The sequence below is a fragment of the Chiloscyllium punctatum genome, chromosome 9, assembly GCF_047496795.1.
Source record: "Chiloscyllium punctatum isolate Juve2018m chromosome 9, sChiPun1.3, whole genome shotgun sequence".
NCBI lineage: Eukaryota > Metazoa > Chordata > Chondrichthyes > Orectolobiformes > Hemiscylliidae > Chiloscyllium > Chiloscyllium punctatum.
This window is the reverse complement of record NC_092747.1, coordinates 18,983,927-19,001,922: the sequence shown is the minus strand read 5'-3', so window position 1 is coordinate 19,001,922 and position 17,996 is coordinate 18,983,927. Positions and strand designations below refer to the sequence as shown.

Below are 17,996 nucleotides of genomic sequence, written 5' to 3'. Positions count from 1 at the left end.
TCCTGGATTAGAACTCCCAAGTCTCTTTGCTCTTCAGACTTCTGAATTTCCACCCATTTTAGAAAATAATCCATGCCTCTATTTTTCCTACCAAAGTGCATGACCTAACACTTTCCCACGTTGTACTCCATCTGCTGCTACTTTGTCCACTCTCTCCTAACCTGTCCAAATCCTTCTGCACCCTCCCTGTCTACTTAATGCTATCTGATCCTCTACCTATCTTTGTAAAGGCTGCAAATGTAGACAGAATGCCCTCAGTTCCTTCATCTAGATCATTCATGTATAAAGTGCAGAGTTGTGGTTCCTACACTGAGCCTTGCAGAATGTCACTTGTCACTGGCTGCCATCCTGAGAAAGTCCCTCTTATCCCCACTCTCTGCTTTCTGCCAGACAGCCAAGCTTCTATCCATTGCTCGCACCTTGCCTCTGACACTGAGCCTTTATCTTACTTAGTAGCCTCCTGTGCGACACCTTGTCATGGGCCTTCTTGAAGCCAGGTAGATGATATCCATTGGCTTTCCTTGGTCCAACCTGCTCATTACTTCCTCAAAGAAAAGGTGGAAACCACAAAAGCACATCAAATATTGCACACTCCATTATGTATATGAGGGGATATATGCATAGTATCCAGCTTATTAAAAATCTATATTGCCCAGGATGAGGGTGTTGCTGTCTCGGTCAGCATTTATTTACCTTTGAGAAGGTAGTCGTGAGCCTTCAACTTGAATTGTCATAGTCCATGTGCTGTAGGAATATTTGAAGTGCTGTTACAGAGGGTGATCGAAGATTTTGACCCAGAAATGGTGAAGGAGTAATGATTATAGTTCCAAGACTGGATAGTTTTGGATTAATGGTGATCTTGCAGGTTTGTGGCCCCTAGTTAATTTAAGTTGCCGGTTTGGAAGCTGCAGTTGAAAGTGTGCTTGACACATATGAGATAATCAGAGGGTTAGCTAGGATGGACAGTGAGAGCTTTTTGCCTTGGATGGTGATGGCTAGCATGAGGGGGCATAGCTTTAAATTGAGAGGTGATAGATACAGGACAGATGTCAGAGGTAGTTTCTTTACTCTGAGATTAGTAGGGATGTGGAACGCACTGCCTGCAACAGTTGTAGACTTGCCAACTTTAAGGGCATTTAAATGGTCATTGGATAGGCATATGGAAGAGAATAGAATAGTGTAGGTTAGATGGGCTTCAGATTGGTTTCACAGGTTGGCGCAGCGTCGAGGGCTGAAGGGCTTGTACTGCTCTGTAATGTTATATGTTCTATGAGTCTTATTGAGTTGCTGCAGCACATCGGAACAAGAACAAAAGGACTATTCAACCCTTCAGCCTGTTTCACCATTCAGTGAGATCATGGGTGATCTGTGCCCTAACTCCATATACCTGCCTGTTGCCCATATTCCTTATTACATTTACTACAGAAAAATTTCAGATTTAAAATTAACAATTGATCTAGCATCAACTGCTATTTGAGAGTTCCAAACCGCTATCATTCTTTCTGTATAGAAATGCTTCCCAACACCCCTCCTGAATGGTCTGGCTCAAATTTTGGACAATGTCCCATGATTCTGGAATGTCCAACCAGTGGAAATAGTTTATCTTTTCTTGTTCCTGTTGATGTTTACCTTTTCCTGTTAATATCTTGAAGACTTTGATCAATACCCTCTTCAGCTTCTAAATTCTGGAGAAAACAGGCCTAATTTTACTATGAGTTCTCTTAAATGGTGCTAAATGTTGTGTATTCATTGTTCTTATATCTTTGTTGAAGCTGGGCACGGCTCACCTGTAAAAAGGGATGTGAACGTAAGCCCAGACATCTCAGTTAGTGACGGTAAAATCTAATTCCAGGAGCAAAATCAATGTTATTTGGAAAAATATATATACTCTTAAATATCAAGTTTATAGAAGCGGGGCATTAAATTGTATTTTAATGGCTGGCTTTAATGGCCATCCCTAACAGCATTGTCGGTGTACCTATACCAAATGGACTGCAGCAGTTCAAAAATACAGCTCACCACCACCACTTTGGTGGACAAAAAATGCTGGTCGAGCTAGCGAAGCCCATGCTTTATGAATGAATGAATAAAGAACCACTTGCGCTCCTAAGGGAGCAGACTGAAACTAATCATTGGGTTCGGAGAAATCTGTGTCTGTGTAAATTAATTGTTACACAGGTACAAACCTTTAATTCCACTTTTACCTTTAATCATCTTGTTACCTGGAACAGAATTGAACTGAAATATAAAAAAATTGTGCTTGTATTGCAACCTTAGTTCTTAGACTGAAAGTCTGCAACACTTATAACATTACAATGTTAGCATCAGAATTTGAAGAAATATACTTAGTTTATTGACTAATAACACTGAAAAATTAACTTCTTGAAAATAATAATGCATGGAATAGCTAAGAGCTGGTCAGATGCTAGGAATTCTGCAGTGAATAAGACCATAAGATTTAAGAATAGAAATAAGTCATTTAGCCCCTCAAATTTGCTCCACCTTTCAATGCGATCATGGCTGATCTGATAATCCTCAACTTTACTTTGCTGTCTTATAGCCTTTGGTTCCCTCACCAATTAAAAATCTGTCTACCTTAGCTTTAAATATTCAACCTCCTACAGTCAAGCATTTCATTAATTCACTACCTCAGAATAAATTCTTCCTCATTGCTCTTCAAAAAGATGACACTTTATTCTGAAATTTTGTAGCAGCGCTATGTGCAATCTACAAGGCACAGTACAGAAATTCACCAAGGCCCTGTAGACAACACCTTTTTAACCCACCTCAACTACCATATAGAATGTAAGGGTCAGCAGATTATTGGAAACACTATTACCTGCAAGTTCCCTTCAAGCCACTCGCCATCCTGACTTAGAAATACATTGTTGTTCCTTCGATGTTGCTTGGTCAAAGTCCTGGAACTCTCTCCCTAATGGCATTGTGGATGTAACTGTACCAAATGGCCTGCCATGATTCAAGAAGGCAACTCACCACCACCTTGAGGGCAATTAGGAATAGTCTGTCAGTGTTGATCCAGCCAGCAAAGCCTATATCTCAGGAGTGAATAAGAGTTATTAATTGTAAATTGATTTTATTTTTAGTTGAAATCAATAGGCAGCATTGTAATGCTAATACTTTTGGTTCTTATTACTCAAGTGATGGTGTTGTCATGTTTTTAAATCTATTACTGTTAATGCTTGGAATCTCAATGATTATGTACAAGAGGACACCACCCAGTTGTCCAATTTGTGCTTGTTGTTTTGATGCATAATCCTGCTTCCCCTATCTCCTGCTCCCTTACATCTGAGGTTTTTGTTGTACTTGGCTACTTACTTACCTTTTGAATTCTATTGTTGAATCTATAACCACTACCCCCATCGGGAAATGCATTCCAAAATTTAACCACCCAGTGTGTGAAAAAAATATTTTCCTCAACTTGCCTCTGATTCTTTTGTCAATTGCCTTAAATCTGTGCTCTCTTGACCCTTCACTCGAATGCAAAATAATTACTAGTTACTTTGATGAATATTCAGTATGGCAATGGGAGATTGACTTGCATGAAAATTATATTTCATGAATAGTTATTCCTAAATCTAAGTGCAGAGTAAGTCAATTGGGCAAAATGTTTAGGTCTCTTGGTTTATTAAAAGTTTAATTGAAAATGATTTTTTTTGTGGTTTGCAGTGTTATAATGTTAAAGTATAAGTGCAGCAGAGGAAAGCCATTCTGTGAAACTAAGTGTGAGCTGAGCAGTCACCTCTTCATGATCACTTCTGCCTTCTTCTTTCTCACTATAAAAAATTTACAATTAAACAGGAGTCTTATTTCCCCAACAGAGAGATTGTGCATCATTTGTAAATGGAAACCGAATGCATTTATTGGAAAGTGAAACTGCATGTTGGCAATTTTCAACAAAGAACGGCAGAAGGTATTGTAACAATTACTTAACCATTGCTGGTGTCATGTGGTCTCAGTTGACCATTCTGATTAGTTAATTGTACCCAACAGGCAGAAGATTAATATGGAAGAGTAATACTATTCAGTCTATTATAATTCATTCAAAAAATGTGTTTTTGGAACTGTGTGGAGGTACTTCTAAGGCTGATACTGTAATATCAACAATGTATCTATCTCTGGCTTGAAGAGGTTTTTTTGTGTAATCTCCAAATTTAGGTTCCTGAAATTCTGCATAGTTTTTGTGTAGACAGAGGCTAATTAAGAGAAGACAGTGTTCGGATAAAGATAAAAATCACGCAACACCAGGTTATAGTCGCAACAGGTTTATTTGGAAGCACTAGGTTTTGGGATAAGTTGGGATAAAGGGATATTTTTCAGGATGATAATCCATAACTAGTGGAGTGCCAGAAGGATCATTGTTGGGTTCACAGTTGTTGACTGTATGTATATATTAATGAGCTGGATGACAGAACAAAATGCCATACTGTGAAGTTTACAGATGGCATAAGTAGGTAGGAAGGCTCATAATGAGGATGACACATATAGTCCATGGGGGATATAGACCGGTTAATTAAGTGGGCAAAATTTGACCGACTAACTATAATGTGGGAAAACTTGAGGCTGTGCACTTTGGCAGGAAGAATGAAGGAGCTGAATGCCATTTAAATGGAGCGAGACTGCCAGAAGCTGCAGTACAGTAGAACTAGAATGTTAGGGGTGTGGAAACCTAAGCAGGCTGACAAGGGAAAGAGAAACAGGGACAGTAATAAAAGAACAAGTAAAATGCAAAAACAGTAGACAGAATAATCAAGAGCTAATATAAGTTAATAACAATATAAGTAGAAATAATAAACTAATAGGGCTAAAGATAGGCTTCCTGGTCCTGATGGCTTGCATCCTAGGATCCTAAAAGTAGCTAGAGATAGTGCGCTCATTGTAATTCTCCAAAAATCTGAGATTTCTGGAGAAGTGCCAGAGTATTGGAAAACTACCAGTGTGACACCCCTATTTTAAAAAAAAGGAAGGAGGCAGAAAGCAGGTAACTGCGGGCAGATTAGTTTGATTGTTGGAGAAATATTGTAATAAATTATTGAGAAAGTAATAGTAGATTTGGCAAATCATCGAATTAAGCAGAGTCAGCTATTGAAAGGGAAATGTGGCTTTGAAAGGGAAATAGTATCTGACTAACTTAGTTTTTGAAGAAGTATAAACCAGAGTGGATAGAGTGAATCCAGTGGAGATGTTATATTTGGACTTCCAGAAGGCATTTGACAAGGTACCTCACAAAAATCCTAAGAGCCCATGGTATTGGAATTAATATATGGTGTGGATAGAGGATTGGTTAATGGTCAGGAGGCAGCAAGTGGAGATAAGGGGTACTTTTTCAGGTTGGGAACCTGTAACCAGTGGAGTTGCCCCGGGGTCAGTACTGGGGCTGTAACTGTTTAAAAATATATTAATGCCTTGGAGGAAAGGAGCAAATGTGCTATTGTCAGATTTGCAGATGAGACAAAAATAGGTGGAAAGGCAAGTTGCAAAGGTGATTAAGAACAGTTTAAAGAAAGAGGTTAATAAGTAGGTCAACAAAAAGTTGGCAAATGGTGTATATTTGGAAAATGTGGCATTCATCTTGGAAGATGGAGCAAAATAATTCTTGAATTAAAATAATATTTAATTAACTAAATAATTTAAGTAGTATTTAAATTTGAAAAAGACTGTAGAAAGCTGCAGCACGAAAGGACTTGGAGGTATTTGTGCACCAAACAGTGAAAGCTAGCACATAGGTGCAGCAATTAATCAGGGAGACTCATGGAATGTTGATCCTTATTTCAAGGGTGTTGGAGTACAGGAGTAGGGAAGCCATACTGCAACTCTACAAGTTGTTGGTGAGGCACATCTGGAGTACTATGAACAGTTTTGGTCCCCTTTTCTGAGGAAAGAGATTTCATTGGAGGCAGTTCAGAGAAGGTTGACGAGGATGATCGCTGATATTGATCAAAGGCTAAATGGGTTGGCACTCCATTCACTGGAGTTTAGAAGAATGAGAGAGCATCTGATTGAAATACAGCAAACATCATTTTAACCAGCACGCTTGATAAACCAAGAAAAATTATATACTTCAAATACTACGAAGCTTACTGCTATAATTATTCTGCCCATTATTATAGTTTTTAAATTTATTTACCTAAATGTAAATATACTTATTCAACTGAATGGCCACTCAAAATATTAACAGTTGATTTAATCTCTCGTAAGTTTATCCATAAATATTACAATTTACCACAATGTTAGAGTAGTCACTTGAGAGTGACAAGGCTCTCTGCCAGTAAGTTTTATTTCAGGCAAAGTTACATTATTATTTGTAATTTATGTTGTAAATAAAATATATCAATGATATGTATATCCACTGAATCATGTTTCTGTTACTTAGTGTATGTTTTTACGTTGATTATGTGGACCTCTTGATCAATTCAGCACATCCCTGGTTCCATAAGTGTACGTTAATAAAGCATTTGCTACAAAAAGGATTCTAAAGGAGCTTGACAGGGTCAATGCTGGGAGGATGATTTCCTTCATGAGAGAATCTAGGACCAGAGGGCATAATGGGTTACCAAATTAAGACTGAGGTGAGGAGGAATTTCTTCTCTGAGCGTTGAGTCCTGTGAGAAAGTTGATTCACCTGGTTGTAACAGAATGAAACCTAGAAACCAAAGGAAATAAATTTGGGGAAGAAATTATGGTCTGAAATCGTTGAACTCGCTGAGGCCAGAAGGTTTGGAAGTGCCTAATTGAGATAATATTTGTGAACCTTATAGAAATGTTCTATAAAACCATCACTGAATCCTCATTTAGTGTCTCATTGAGAACAGGACATGTTGTTGTGAGCAGTGAATATAGTGTGCCAAGTTGAAAGAAGTGCAGGTGTATTGCTGTTTCACCTCAATGGGATGTTTAGGGCCTGTGGCAGTGAAGAGAGGGATATAGGAAAAAGGGCAGGATTTGCATTTCCTGCTCTTGCATAGAAATATGCCACAAGAAAGGTTGGGGTATTGGGATGGTCAAGCAGTGCACCATATTGTTGTGAAGGGAATGGTTTCTTTGGAATGCTGAGATGCTGTGAAAAAAATCTGTTTAGCAATGGCCTTGCTTTCAGTTGGTAGAAATAGTAGGGCATAATAATTTGAACACTGAAGTTAAAGGAGTGGAAGATATGGGCGAGTCTTGGTTTTACACTCATTCCTCCTTTTAGTTTTGCTTTGAGATAGCAGCTGTGCAGTATTCACACCACCTCTCGATGCACCTATTGTTTCTCAACCTGTTCCTTTACAACTTAGTTTGATCCTTCCCATTCACCTCTTTTACCATTTGATCTCTCCTGTCTTCCACCCTATCATGTGCCACTCCTTTTGTGCTCTCTACAACCCTCTCTACTTCTTTTCATGCACTTCAAATTGTTTCCATTTCTAATTTTACCCAGTCGGATGAAAGGTCGTTGACCTGAATGATTAATTTTGTTTCCTTCCCTGTGGATACAGATAAACCTGCTGAGTATTTTCCAATATTTTCTATTTCAAGTTGTCAGCACCTGCTTTATTTTGTTTGTATAATTTTTCACTGTGTTCTGGTTGGGAGTTTACAGTAAGAAATTAAAAATACTTTTTAATCTTGCCGAACCTTTATTTCTATTTATTTTCTTTCTCTCGTTCTTGACATTAAGGGTGAGTTTAAAATCTCTTGAGACTTGGGATGTCTTGCTCATTCGTTCACTCACTCATTAAATTTGCTCTGGGTATTTATGAAAGTGAAAAGGCACAAGAGATGTTAACTGGTGAGCACGCAATGTTAATGTATTTTCCTTTTCGTCATACTGCTAATTACTTCATAGCATACCATTTCTTATGCTCCCCTCCAGCACAGTTGTTAACTAAAGGAAGTGAAGATGCCATATTCAGAATTGTGTATGCTTTGCACAGGAAACATATTTGTCTGTGTCTCTGCTTGTGTAAACCAAAGTGTGTGAAAAGTGGAAAAACATGTTAGTTGAGTGATAACTGGTTTTCTGATTCTGCTGAAAGCTCATTATGAATTTCAGGGACATTTGGTGCCTTCAAGCCTGCTCCATGATTCATTCGAAAAGGGTGGCACTGCAAAAGCGCCTGATTCATCATTTTGTGATGAAGAGTTTATGCCCGAAACACCGACTCTCACCAGACCTGTGCTTTTCCAGCGCCACACTCTTCAAATTTGACTCTCCCGTATCTGCAGTCCTATTTGCTTCTCCCTGAGGGAGATTTAAACAATTGTTGCATAAGCATATGGATGATGTTGGGGTAGTGTAGGAGGATGGGCTTAGATTAGTTCGCAGGCCGGCACAACATCAACGGCCGAAGGGCCTGTTCTGCGCAGTATTGTTCGGTGTTCTATGCTCCACAATTCATCGGGGTCGCGGCCACTCATTGGCTTGTGTTCAAATATTAAGTAATGTTCAATTTAGCAAGAAAACTTTGGAAATATGCAGTAGTGTTTCCTTTTGAAAATAAATGTACTTTTCTTATTTAATTCAATTCAGAGAAATTCACATCCAGTTTATTAATTGAATTCACACAAGACTCTTAAAGTCTGCAGTGTATTTTGGATGTATCTGATTGCACATACAGTAATAGTGTCTACCTATAATTAAGAGGGTATGTGTCAAAACAAAATCCTAAATAAACCTCAGGGAACAATGTTTCTTGTGTTCTACCTTTGATACATTTCTATGCGAAATATATTAACCTATTATTATGTTTGTTTTTGATCATAGCTCCACTTATAACCCTTACTTGTTTGTCTCAGTCCTAGTGGGGAATACTGTGTTTGGTCCTTAATGTGATAAACCCCTGCTTGCCAGTACCAAGAAGAATGGGCCAGGAAAGAGGAAAATATGACTTTTATGTTGGCTTGGCATTAGCTATTAGCTCCAGCATATTTATTGGAGGGAGTTTCATCTTGAAAAAGAAAGGTCTCCTTCGACTGGCCAAAAAAGGGTCAATGCGAGCAGGTGAGATTTTATTTACAACAGAATTCCTCTAATAAGGTAGAATTTTTTGAACAATAAAGGAATTAAGGGATTTAGTGAGAGCGCAGGTAAGTGAATCTGAGTCCATGAAAAGATCAGCCATGATCTTATTGCATAGCTTACTCCTGCTCCGGGCTCTTATGTTCTAATAAAATTCTAATATGCGAAATGAAGTTCTTTTGATTCACTATTCCTGCACCATCTTCTGAAGGTAGCTATGTTAAATGTGGTGTTGTCGATGTTACCCCTGTAAATAATGTTTTTAAAATCCAGTTTTATTTTCATATGCACATGGTACTTTCTGATGTAATGTCACTCGTTTGAATAATTATGGCTGTGACAATTTATCTTGTGTGAAAACGCAGGTGGCCAAATGGTGAATGCTGAAAATTCATTCTGCACCTTAAGACATAATGAATTTATGCTGCACTGTGTTTTATCTGGCAACTTAGTTGGAGACATCACTTCATAATATGGTACAACACAGGGAAGCCATTTGTTTCATCGTACCCATGCCAGCTCCTTGAAAGGGCTATCTAGTTAATCTCATCTCAGTGCTTTATCTACATAGCTCAAAGTTTTCTCCTACAAATGATCAAATTCCACTTGAAAGCAACTATTAAAATTGCTTTCAATCACATTCATGGTACTGCATCCTTGGAATTCCTGTGCATTTTTTTTTCTTAATCTGGCTTATTTTTTAATTGTAGGTTGTTATTGTGCTATCAAGAAAACCTTTCTCATTTATGTACCGAATTGTTCAATAGACAACTCTCATTTGAACAAATCTTCCATTTGCCTTCTCAATTCTAAAGAGAGCATTTCCTGCTTCTCTAATCTCTCTACATAACTGAAGCTTGAATTACTAGTCATAGTAAATCATCTCTGCATTCTCTGAGGCCTAGAACTTGCTTTTTAAAGTGTGGTGGCTACAACGAGACGGTCATACTTGCTTTGCAGTTGTACTCTATTCCTTGGTTTATAAAACCAAGGATTCTTTATGCTGTCAAAACAATGTTCTTTGGTTTGTTCTGTCTTCTTCAAAGATATATATATATATACACGCACACACGTACGCGCGCGCACGTGCACGCACACACACGCACACACGTGTGAGCACGCGCATGCATGTTCTTTTCATTCATCAGCACATCATTTAAATTGTCAATTCTGAGATCATCTTTAATTTGTCTGATGACGGGTCTAATTACTATCTTTGCTTCCATTGGAAGGACCACTTCAGACAGTCTTTGATTAATTCACAGTCTGGAGTATAAAAGTAATGACAGTCCAGACTGGTCTTGTTTTTGATCCCTCATCTGTTTTCAGTTAGCTGCTCAGTTGGGATGGTGGTATAGTTAACTCCAGCATCTGTGTGCTAAGATAACAAAATATCAACCAGGATGTAGAGAGGGAAGAATATGCTTAGCTGTGAAATACACAATATCATGCTGTTTGTCAATATGCAATAAGTTCACACAAAGAGACACAAACCTAGGTGTTGAAGTATCATATTATGTCTGGTGTTCATGTCACTGATATTTCAGCATGAGCATAGCTTTTTCTAGAGTAGTTTCAAAGGATGATCTGGAGGAAAAACCTAAGTCCATTTGATATGTGAAGTGAAACTGTGCTTGCTTGCTTTTGTCAGCAAGGACAATATTTCCCCTACTGTCGTAACTCTAGTTTCACTGGCATGAAGAGGATTAGTAGCTTTAGAAAAGATTTCCTCAAAAATAAATTGAGGTAGGTGATTATAAAATCTCCTGAATGGAAATCAAGATGTGGAGATGCCAGTGTTGGAATTGGGTGGGCAATGTTAAAAATCTCTCAACACCAGGTTATAGTCCAACAAGACTATAGTCTGGTGTTGTGTACTTTTTAACTAAATGGAAATTTGAGGACTTACCTTTGATCAGTGTATTGGAAATGATGGAGGTAAGAAACAGGAAGAAGAATGAGACGGTGTCAGCATGTTGCTACTTTCAGATAATGTACACTGCCTCACAATCTGTGCCTGCTTATTTGTAGAAATGTATTTCTAAACTAGAATTATTGTTGATTATTTAATTATTTCTGTGCAATTTTTTTTTCTTCTGTGAACCCACAGGTCAGGGAGGGCATGCATATCTCAAAGAGTGGCTATGGTGGGCTGGACTGTTGTCAAGTAAGTATGACAGCAATGTGGGTTCACTGATTAATGGACTCGGCTGGCGTGCTCTCTCTCTCTCATCTCATTTTTTTTCATGAAACTATTAATTTCTCAAATATCAGTCTGAAAGTAAGCAGTCAGGAGAATGAAAAGATGCAACAAAAGCCATTTTTTAAGAAGAAATAAGTGGGCAAGAACATACAGAATATCATGTGCAGAAATGTGAAGTTATTCACTTTGAAAAAAGGAGAATATGTATTTTTAGAAGTGGCAGCTTGGGAAATGATGGTTTTCAAATGTATCTGGGGGCCTTTGTATATGAATCACTGAAAGTTAACATGCAGGTAATAGCAATTAGAAAAGCAAATGGTATTTTAAGCCTCTATTACAAAGGGGATGAAGTAAGAAAGTCTTACTGCAATTACATAGGAAGACTGGAAGGCCAAGACTGGAATGTTGTCATCTTATTTAAAGCACAGCATATTTGACTTGGAGGAATTATAGGAGAGGTTCTCATTAGGCTTATTCCTGGACTAAAGGGATTATCCCAAGAGTGGAGGTTGAGCGGAGTAGATTATTCCTTAGTGAGAGATGATCTCATTAAACTATACAAAATTATTGAGATACTGCTTAGCAAGATTGATGTGAGAACAGTATTTTCTTCAGCTTAGGGAATCTAGAAAGTGGGGTACATTGGCATTTAGGAGTGAGATGAGGGAAAATGTCTTCAGTCTTTGAATCTTGGAATGCTCTGTTGTGCAGGAGGGCAGATGCTCCACCATTGTGGTTTTGAGTATGACATCAACCGACTTGGATACTAAGGGAATTGAAGGGGTGTGGGAGGTTATATCTGAGGTGGAATATCAACCATGGTCTTACGAAATCGTCCACAGGCTCCAGAGTCCAAGTGGTCTGCTGGTGAATCTGATCTGTTCTTATTAAAGAAATGTTCCTTCGGCAGCATCTAGTCCCTTGCCTAACACCTGTTCTTAAGTGGAATTTGTCAATTGGTTATTATGGGAATCTGAGCTGAGCTTGATTCTGTCCATACCATGCAGTCTCAGCATTGTTGGATTATGATCATGAGCAAGAACTCTGGATGATTCTCCCTTTTCTAATCTAGAATTACTCAGGAAATTTCTGTGCAATAGTGCTCAGGTCATTTAACTTAAAAACAAAGGCTCCAGTCTAGGAAATGCCTTGGGTTAAAGGGCAAAATGGTGGCTCAGTGGTTTACACTGCTGCCTCACAGCACCATGGGCCCAGGTTTGATTCCATCCTCAGGCAATTGTGTGTGTTGAGTTTGTACATTCTCCCTGTGTCTGCGTGGGTTTCCTCTGGTTGTTGTGATTTCCTTGCACAGGCCAAAGATGTGCAGGTTAGGTGCATTGGCTGTGCGAAATTGCCCATCGTGTCCAGGGATGTGCAGGCTAGGTGGGTTAGCAATGGGAAATAAATGGTTACAGGTAGAGGGTTGGATCTGAATGGGATGCGTTGTGGGGTTGGTGTAAACATGATGGGCTGAATGTTTCCACAATGTAGGGATTCAATGAAATTGGTTGCTATTTAGCCAGCTATTCACATAACTGTTTCATATCAATTTGAAACTATTTTAAGAGTTAATGCTGTACATTATGCATTTTGTAATGCAGTTTTAACGATTGTGTTAGACATTGAAAATGTTCCAGTTTAATCTGAATTGTAAATCGAGCCTTGATTACTCACTAAGTCTTGTTTGAACATAATTGCTGTAATTTGTGACTGTAAACAAAATGTTGTCATGTTATTATAAAATTACTTTTAATACTCTGTTCGCTGTGTAGGATTGAATAATTTCAAGCTAAATGCAGATTTTGTGCTTTGCTGTTTTAATTCGGTCTGTGAGTCACAGGTTTCTGGTTTCAAGTACAGCACTAGGGTCCAAAAGTCAAGGCTGTCACTCCACTGTAGTACTGTGAGCATGATGCTTTGATGGAGGTGCCATCTATTAAATGAGGTGTTTAAACCATGCTCTCAGCCTGCTCAGATGGTGTGTATAATTTCAAAGAAGGATGGTAGAGTTAATCCCTGGTGCTTTTGCAAATATTTATTCCTCAATCAACATCGCAAGAGGTAAAGTCACCATAGTTCCAGGGAACCAAAAATAGACACTCTGGTTATCATCACATTGTTGTTTGGGTGTTTGCACAAATTGGATCCCGCCTTTGTTTCATCACAAGGGAAGCATTTTTTAAAAATACTGTACTTTATTAGCTTTGAGACATCTCGTCACCATGAAAAATGTTACAAAAATACAAATCTTTCTTTTTAGGTCATATCAGCTCTGCTTTGTACCCACCCAAGGATATAAATGTCTTTGTCTATTTAGAAAGGTTTTTAAAAATCCTTGATAGGCTGCACAATCTAAGTAGGATGGAATGTTTGAGGCCAAATGTAATTTTTGCAGCTATTTGTTGTTTTATTAAATTATAATACATTTCATGCTATTAAAGTGCAGCTTAAAAGATATTGAGAATTTTAACTGACTTCTTTGTCTCATTTGCAGTGGGTGCTGGAGAAGCTGCTAACTTTGCCGCATATGCCTTTGCTCCAGCAACGTTAGTGACACCATTGGGAGCTCTTAGTGTTCTCGTAAGGTAGGCATATTGTTGCTGCACATCAGAGGAAAAAAAGTAACAAATCTTAGTGTAAGATATGACCCCCAATCGATATAGTATGAAATTACAGCTCACAACATTTTCATATACAGAACAACCTCTATTGTCCGAACAAGACAGATGGGGAGTATTTTGCTCAGATAACGTTTTTACAGGACCTTAAGATCTTGATCGGATAATCTGAAATTCGGGTAATTGACTTTCGGATAACCGAGGTTGTTCTGTAGCTTCTCTCTGGCAGGTTTGGGTCTCCTTCAAAGCAGGGCAAAGACACTTGGCAAATCAGAATCTGGGAGCAGACTGGATGTTGATCTGTGCACGTACAGGCTGGTTCTTGAATACACACAGGGCTTAAAAGCTTATTAATTGCTGATGGATTTTAGTGTATTTTAATGTACGTTGGACCACGTGCAAACCGTGACTGTCCATAGCAAATGAAAATTTGCTTATCATAATTGTCAGTAGACTGACTGTACCCAATCAGGGTGAAGCTGTTAATTAGCTCAATTAAGTATTGAGATGCAGCTAAAAGGCATCTGGTTACAGGTACAAACATGTCTTTTCTACCTTGGTGAGATCATATTTATGTGCATTAATCTTGGGAAAAATATTTTCCTTCTCTTGCACAGTTTTTAATATTTATATAATGTGCTATCTGCCATCTTCCAAAACAAGAATGAACTCTACAACAGCATGAATGTAGGCAAAAGATGACCATGGTTTTTTGTTGGTGTCCTGTCCTGTGGCACTTCAATCTCAGTACTGAACAATTTTTGAACTTTAATTGTGGTCAAATAACTGTGTTGTTTTTGAGTTTACTTCAAACATAATATTTACATTCCTCTTATATGTTGGGGTTTTGTTTCCATAGTGCTGTCTTGTCGTCTTACTTTCTGAATGAGAGACTTAACCTCCATGGCAAGCTTGGGTGTTTTCTAAGTATTGTTGGTTCTACTGTTATGGTAATACATGCTCCACAAGAGGAAGAGGTGGAAACTATTCAGGAGATGGCCGTTAAACTTAAAGATCCAGGTATAGTATCCACTTGTACTTTAGCCTATTTATTTCATATTTAATTTAATTTAATTTAAATAAGGCATAGCTTTGGTTCATTGAGTTAGCACCCTTGTTTCTGAGGAGAAAGCTGTGGGTTCAAGTTCCAGTCCAGAATCTTGAGTAGAAAATCGAAGCAGTATTGAGGAAGGGCTGTGCTTACAGATTCACTGACTATCAGATAAGGTATTGAAACTAAATGCTGTCTGTATTCTTGGGAAGATTATGGGAATTATCCCCATGTCCTGGCCAATAACCAACATCAAAAACTATCAAATAAAAGTAAGGGACTGAAGGTGCTAGAAATTTGATGAGAGTACTTGTGAAAAGTCATATCAAACTTGAAAAGTTAATTCTATCTCTCTCTCTCTTTTCTCTCTCCACCCACCACCCCCCCCAATTAGCTGGCAGTTTATCTGATTGTTGCTTCTGGGACCTTCCTATAAGCAGTTTAGCCTTTGTTTGACATATGAAAAGCAATAAAGAAGGCTGATGTTCAAAGTCTTCATGTACCTTGATTTCAGAGCTGCTGATACTCTGGTGTTTTGAGTTTGGTTAGATAAGATTCTGATCATATGAGTCACATATCACAAATATGCAGTCCTTCATAAAATCATACTGTTTCCAGTCAGGGAGAAAGGAATGAAGAAAGAGCAGGCCATTTATCTACCTTCTCTCAAAACTGAGGATTTCAAACATTGTTCCTATTAACCCCAAAAGGAGAAAAACCAAAATATTAAATTCTGACTTTTTTTCTCTCTTTCAGGTTTTGTGGTGTTTGCAACGTTTGTCATCACTGTTTCCCTGATTCTTATTTTTGTTGTTGGACCTCGTCATGGGCAGACTAATATCCTGGTTTACATAACTATCTGTTCAGTAATCGGTGCGCTCTCTGTCTCCTGTGTGAAGGGCCTCGGTATTGCTATTAAGGAACTGTTTGCTGGGAAACCTGTACTTACCTACTCTTTGTCATGGATCCTTTTGCTGAGCCTTATAGCTTGTGTAAGCACTCAAATTAACTACTTGAACAAGGCATTGGATATTTTCAACACTTCCTTGGTGACGCCCATTTATTATGTATTCTTCACTACATCTGTTTTGACATGTTCTGCTATTCTTTTTAAAGAGTGGTATCATATGGAAAATGATGACATCATTGGCACACTGAGTGGCTTCTTCACCATTATAGTTGGCATCTTTTTGTTGCATGCCTTTAAAGATATCAATTTAACATTGGCAACTTTGCCAGTGTTCATGAGAAAGGAGGAGAAGGGATTCACAGCGAATGGGAGTGTACATTATGAGCGATTAGACCACAGTGTGGAAAATGATAGCTGTACTGAGAGTTCGGACATACACTCCTCAGATACGGTTTCCTCAAGAAGAAATGGAAATATGATCACCATGTGAGAACTGGAAAACAAAATGTTAAAAGATAAAGGAAAAGCACTGCCCTGTCTATAGTAACTCTGCTGTCATAGTTACCAGAATTGAGCTGCTTGTAAAAGGTCATCTGTGGTGGTGACTTCACTTATTGTAAAGGACTGTCTCTAGGGACAATCATTTTTCCATCAGTGTGATTGGGATGGACCAAGGGTTATTAAATTACATTTTTATTTGCCTTATTTTTCATGGCTCTTTTTTTTAAACATCCTTTAAATGATGCATTGTGGCTTACATGGTTTAAACAACTACAAGAAGGAAAAATCACCATGTAACAATGTACATATACCCATTATTTTAAATATTTTTTGAAAACAACATTGTACTTTATGCACTGAGGATTTTAATTTTAAATGTTTGAAATAAAATTCTTTTGGATTTGCCTTTTCTTAATATATCTACAGTACATTGGAGAGAAAGCAGAAAGCAACTTAGGTATTCAGGTCAGGGTTCCACAAATGGAAATTACACGCAAGAACAGACTCTGTGGTTTTGTGTTTAAAATAAGCCTTTGCCTGAAGTTAGTTCAGTTTTTAAAAATCTAAGCCTTATCATAACTAACCAGAAGAACCATAAGAAATAGGAGTGGAAGTAAGACCATTCGGCCCATCAAGTCCACTCTGCCATTCAATCACAGCTGATAGGCATTTCAATGGCACTTACCTGCACTCTCCCCGTATCCCTTCATTTTATGCGAGATTAAGAATTTATCAATCTCTGCCTTGAAGACATTTAACGTCCCAGCCTTCACTGCGCTCTGTGGCTGTGAGTTAAGCTAAAGTCAATGTTGAAAATTTATAGTAATTAAGGGGATTCACCAAGAAATGCCATTCAGACTTTCTGGCCTTTTTAAATACTTTGATTTCAGTGCTGTCCCTTCATTAGTTGGAGAAACAGTGACAATATACAAACAGAACTAGGCCATTCAGTCCGTATTCGTCACTGTGTAAATTAACACATAAGCTTAGAAAGAATAACAAGTTCCAGAAGACTATAAACAAACTTTGAGATCCTATTGTTTACCTTGCTGGCTCTCAAAACAATCTAAAGTAGACAAATTTAAAAAAATCATTAATGCTGCACGGGTCAGGAGTCAAACAAATTGTAAAATAATTCACTGTGGCTATAGAAATGTTTGCAAATTAGTTGTTCACATCAGGATACTAATTCAAAAACCAAACCAAACCAATCTTACAATATATGAATACAAAACATGGTTTCTATCACACCTCCCCAAAAGGAAAAAAATGGAGTATCTTAAAGGCATTTTCATCTTTTAAATTATCAGTAATTCCAAATCACGTTAATTATATGTTGGTATTATCCACAGCGATACTGTTTTTAAATCCGTAACATTGGGGTTATGGACAGCAGGTAGGGAAGTAGAGTTGAGGCCAAGATAAGATCAGCCTTGATTGTATCAAATGGCTGAGCAGGCTGGAAGGTTGAACTGCCTACAGCTCTTAGTTATGTTCTTAGGTTTGTTGTTTGTTGAACTACTTTCAGATTTTGTTTAGCCAATTTGCACATTAGTCAATCTCTGAAATCCGAGACATGGTTTGGAAGCATTATTTCTGAACTTTAGTTTACCAACTTTAGTTAAAGTGGTTCTCTTACCCCATGTCCATGTATTAGTCCACAAAGTCTCAATTCTGTGGTCATTGGGAGTGTC

The 17,996-nt window shown here is 38.0% G+C and overlaps 1 protein-coding gene across 2 annotated transcripts; it reads left to right on the top strand.

The window, feature by feature from the left end:
- Positions 1 to 3,838: 3,838 nt before the first annotated feature.
- Positions 3,839 to 16,502, top strand: nipa2 (NIPA magnesium transporter 2). 2 transcript variants are annotated; one of them, XM_072576969.1, is made up of 6 exons: positions 3,839 to 3,931; positions 8,797 to 9,001; positions 11,130 to 11,186; positions 13,717 to 13,807; positions 14,700 to 14,860; positions 15,648 to 16,502. In XM_072576969.1, the coding sequence occupies exons 2-6, from the start codon at positions 8,863 to 8,865 to the stop codon at positions 16,289 to 16,291; spliced, it is 1,092 nt and encodes a 363-aa protein (XP_072433070.1). In that variant the 5' UTR covers positions 3,839 to 3,931; positions 8,797 to 8,862; the 3' UTR covers positions 16,292 to 16,502. The 2 variants fall into 2 exon arrangements, with proteins under 2 accessions (XP_072433070.1, XP_072433071.1); XM_072576970.1 differs by having other exon boundaries at positions 8,765 to 9,001.
- Positions 16,503 to 17,996: the final 1,494 nt, after the last annotated feature.

Bases quoted from the DNA above. Each gene is read 5' to 3' on its own strand.
- nipa2 (XM_072576969.1), top strand. From the start codon at position 8,863: ATGGGCCAGGAAAGAGGAAAATATGACTTTTATGTTGGCTTGGCATTA. The intron at 9,002-11,129 runs GTGAGATTTTAT...GTGAACCCACAG, and splicing joins AAAAGGGTCAATGCGAGCAG to GTCAGGGAGGGCATGCATAT. The intron at 14,861-15,647 runs GTATAGTATCCA...TCTCTCTTTCAG, and splicing joins CGTTAAACTTAAAGATCCAG to GTTTTGTGGTGTTTGCAACG.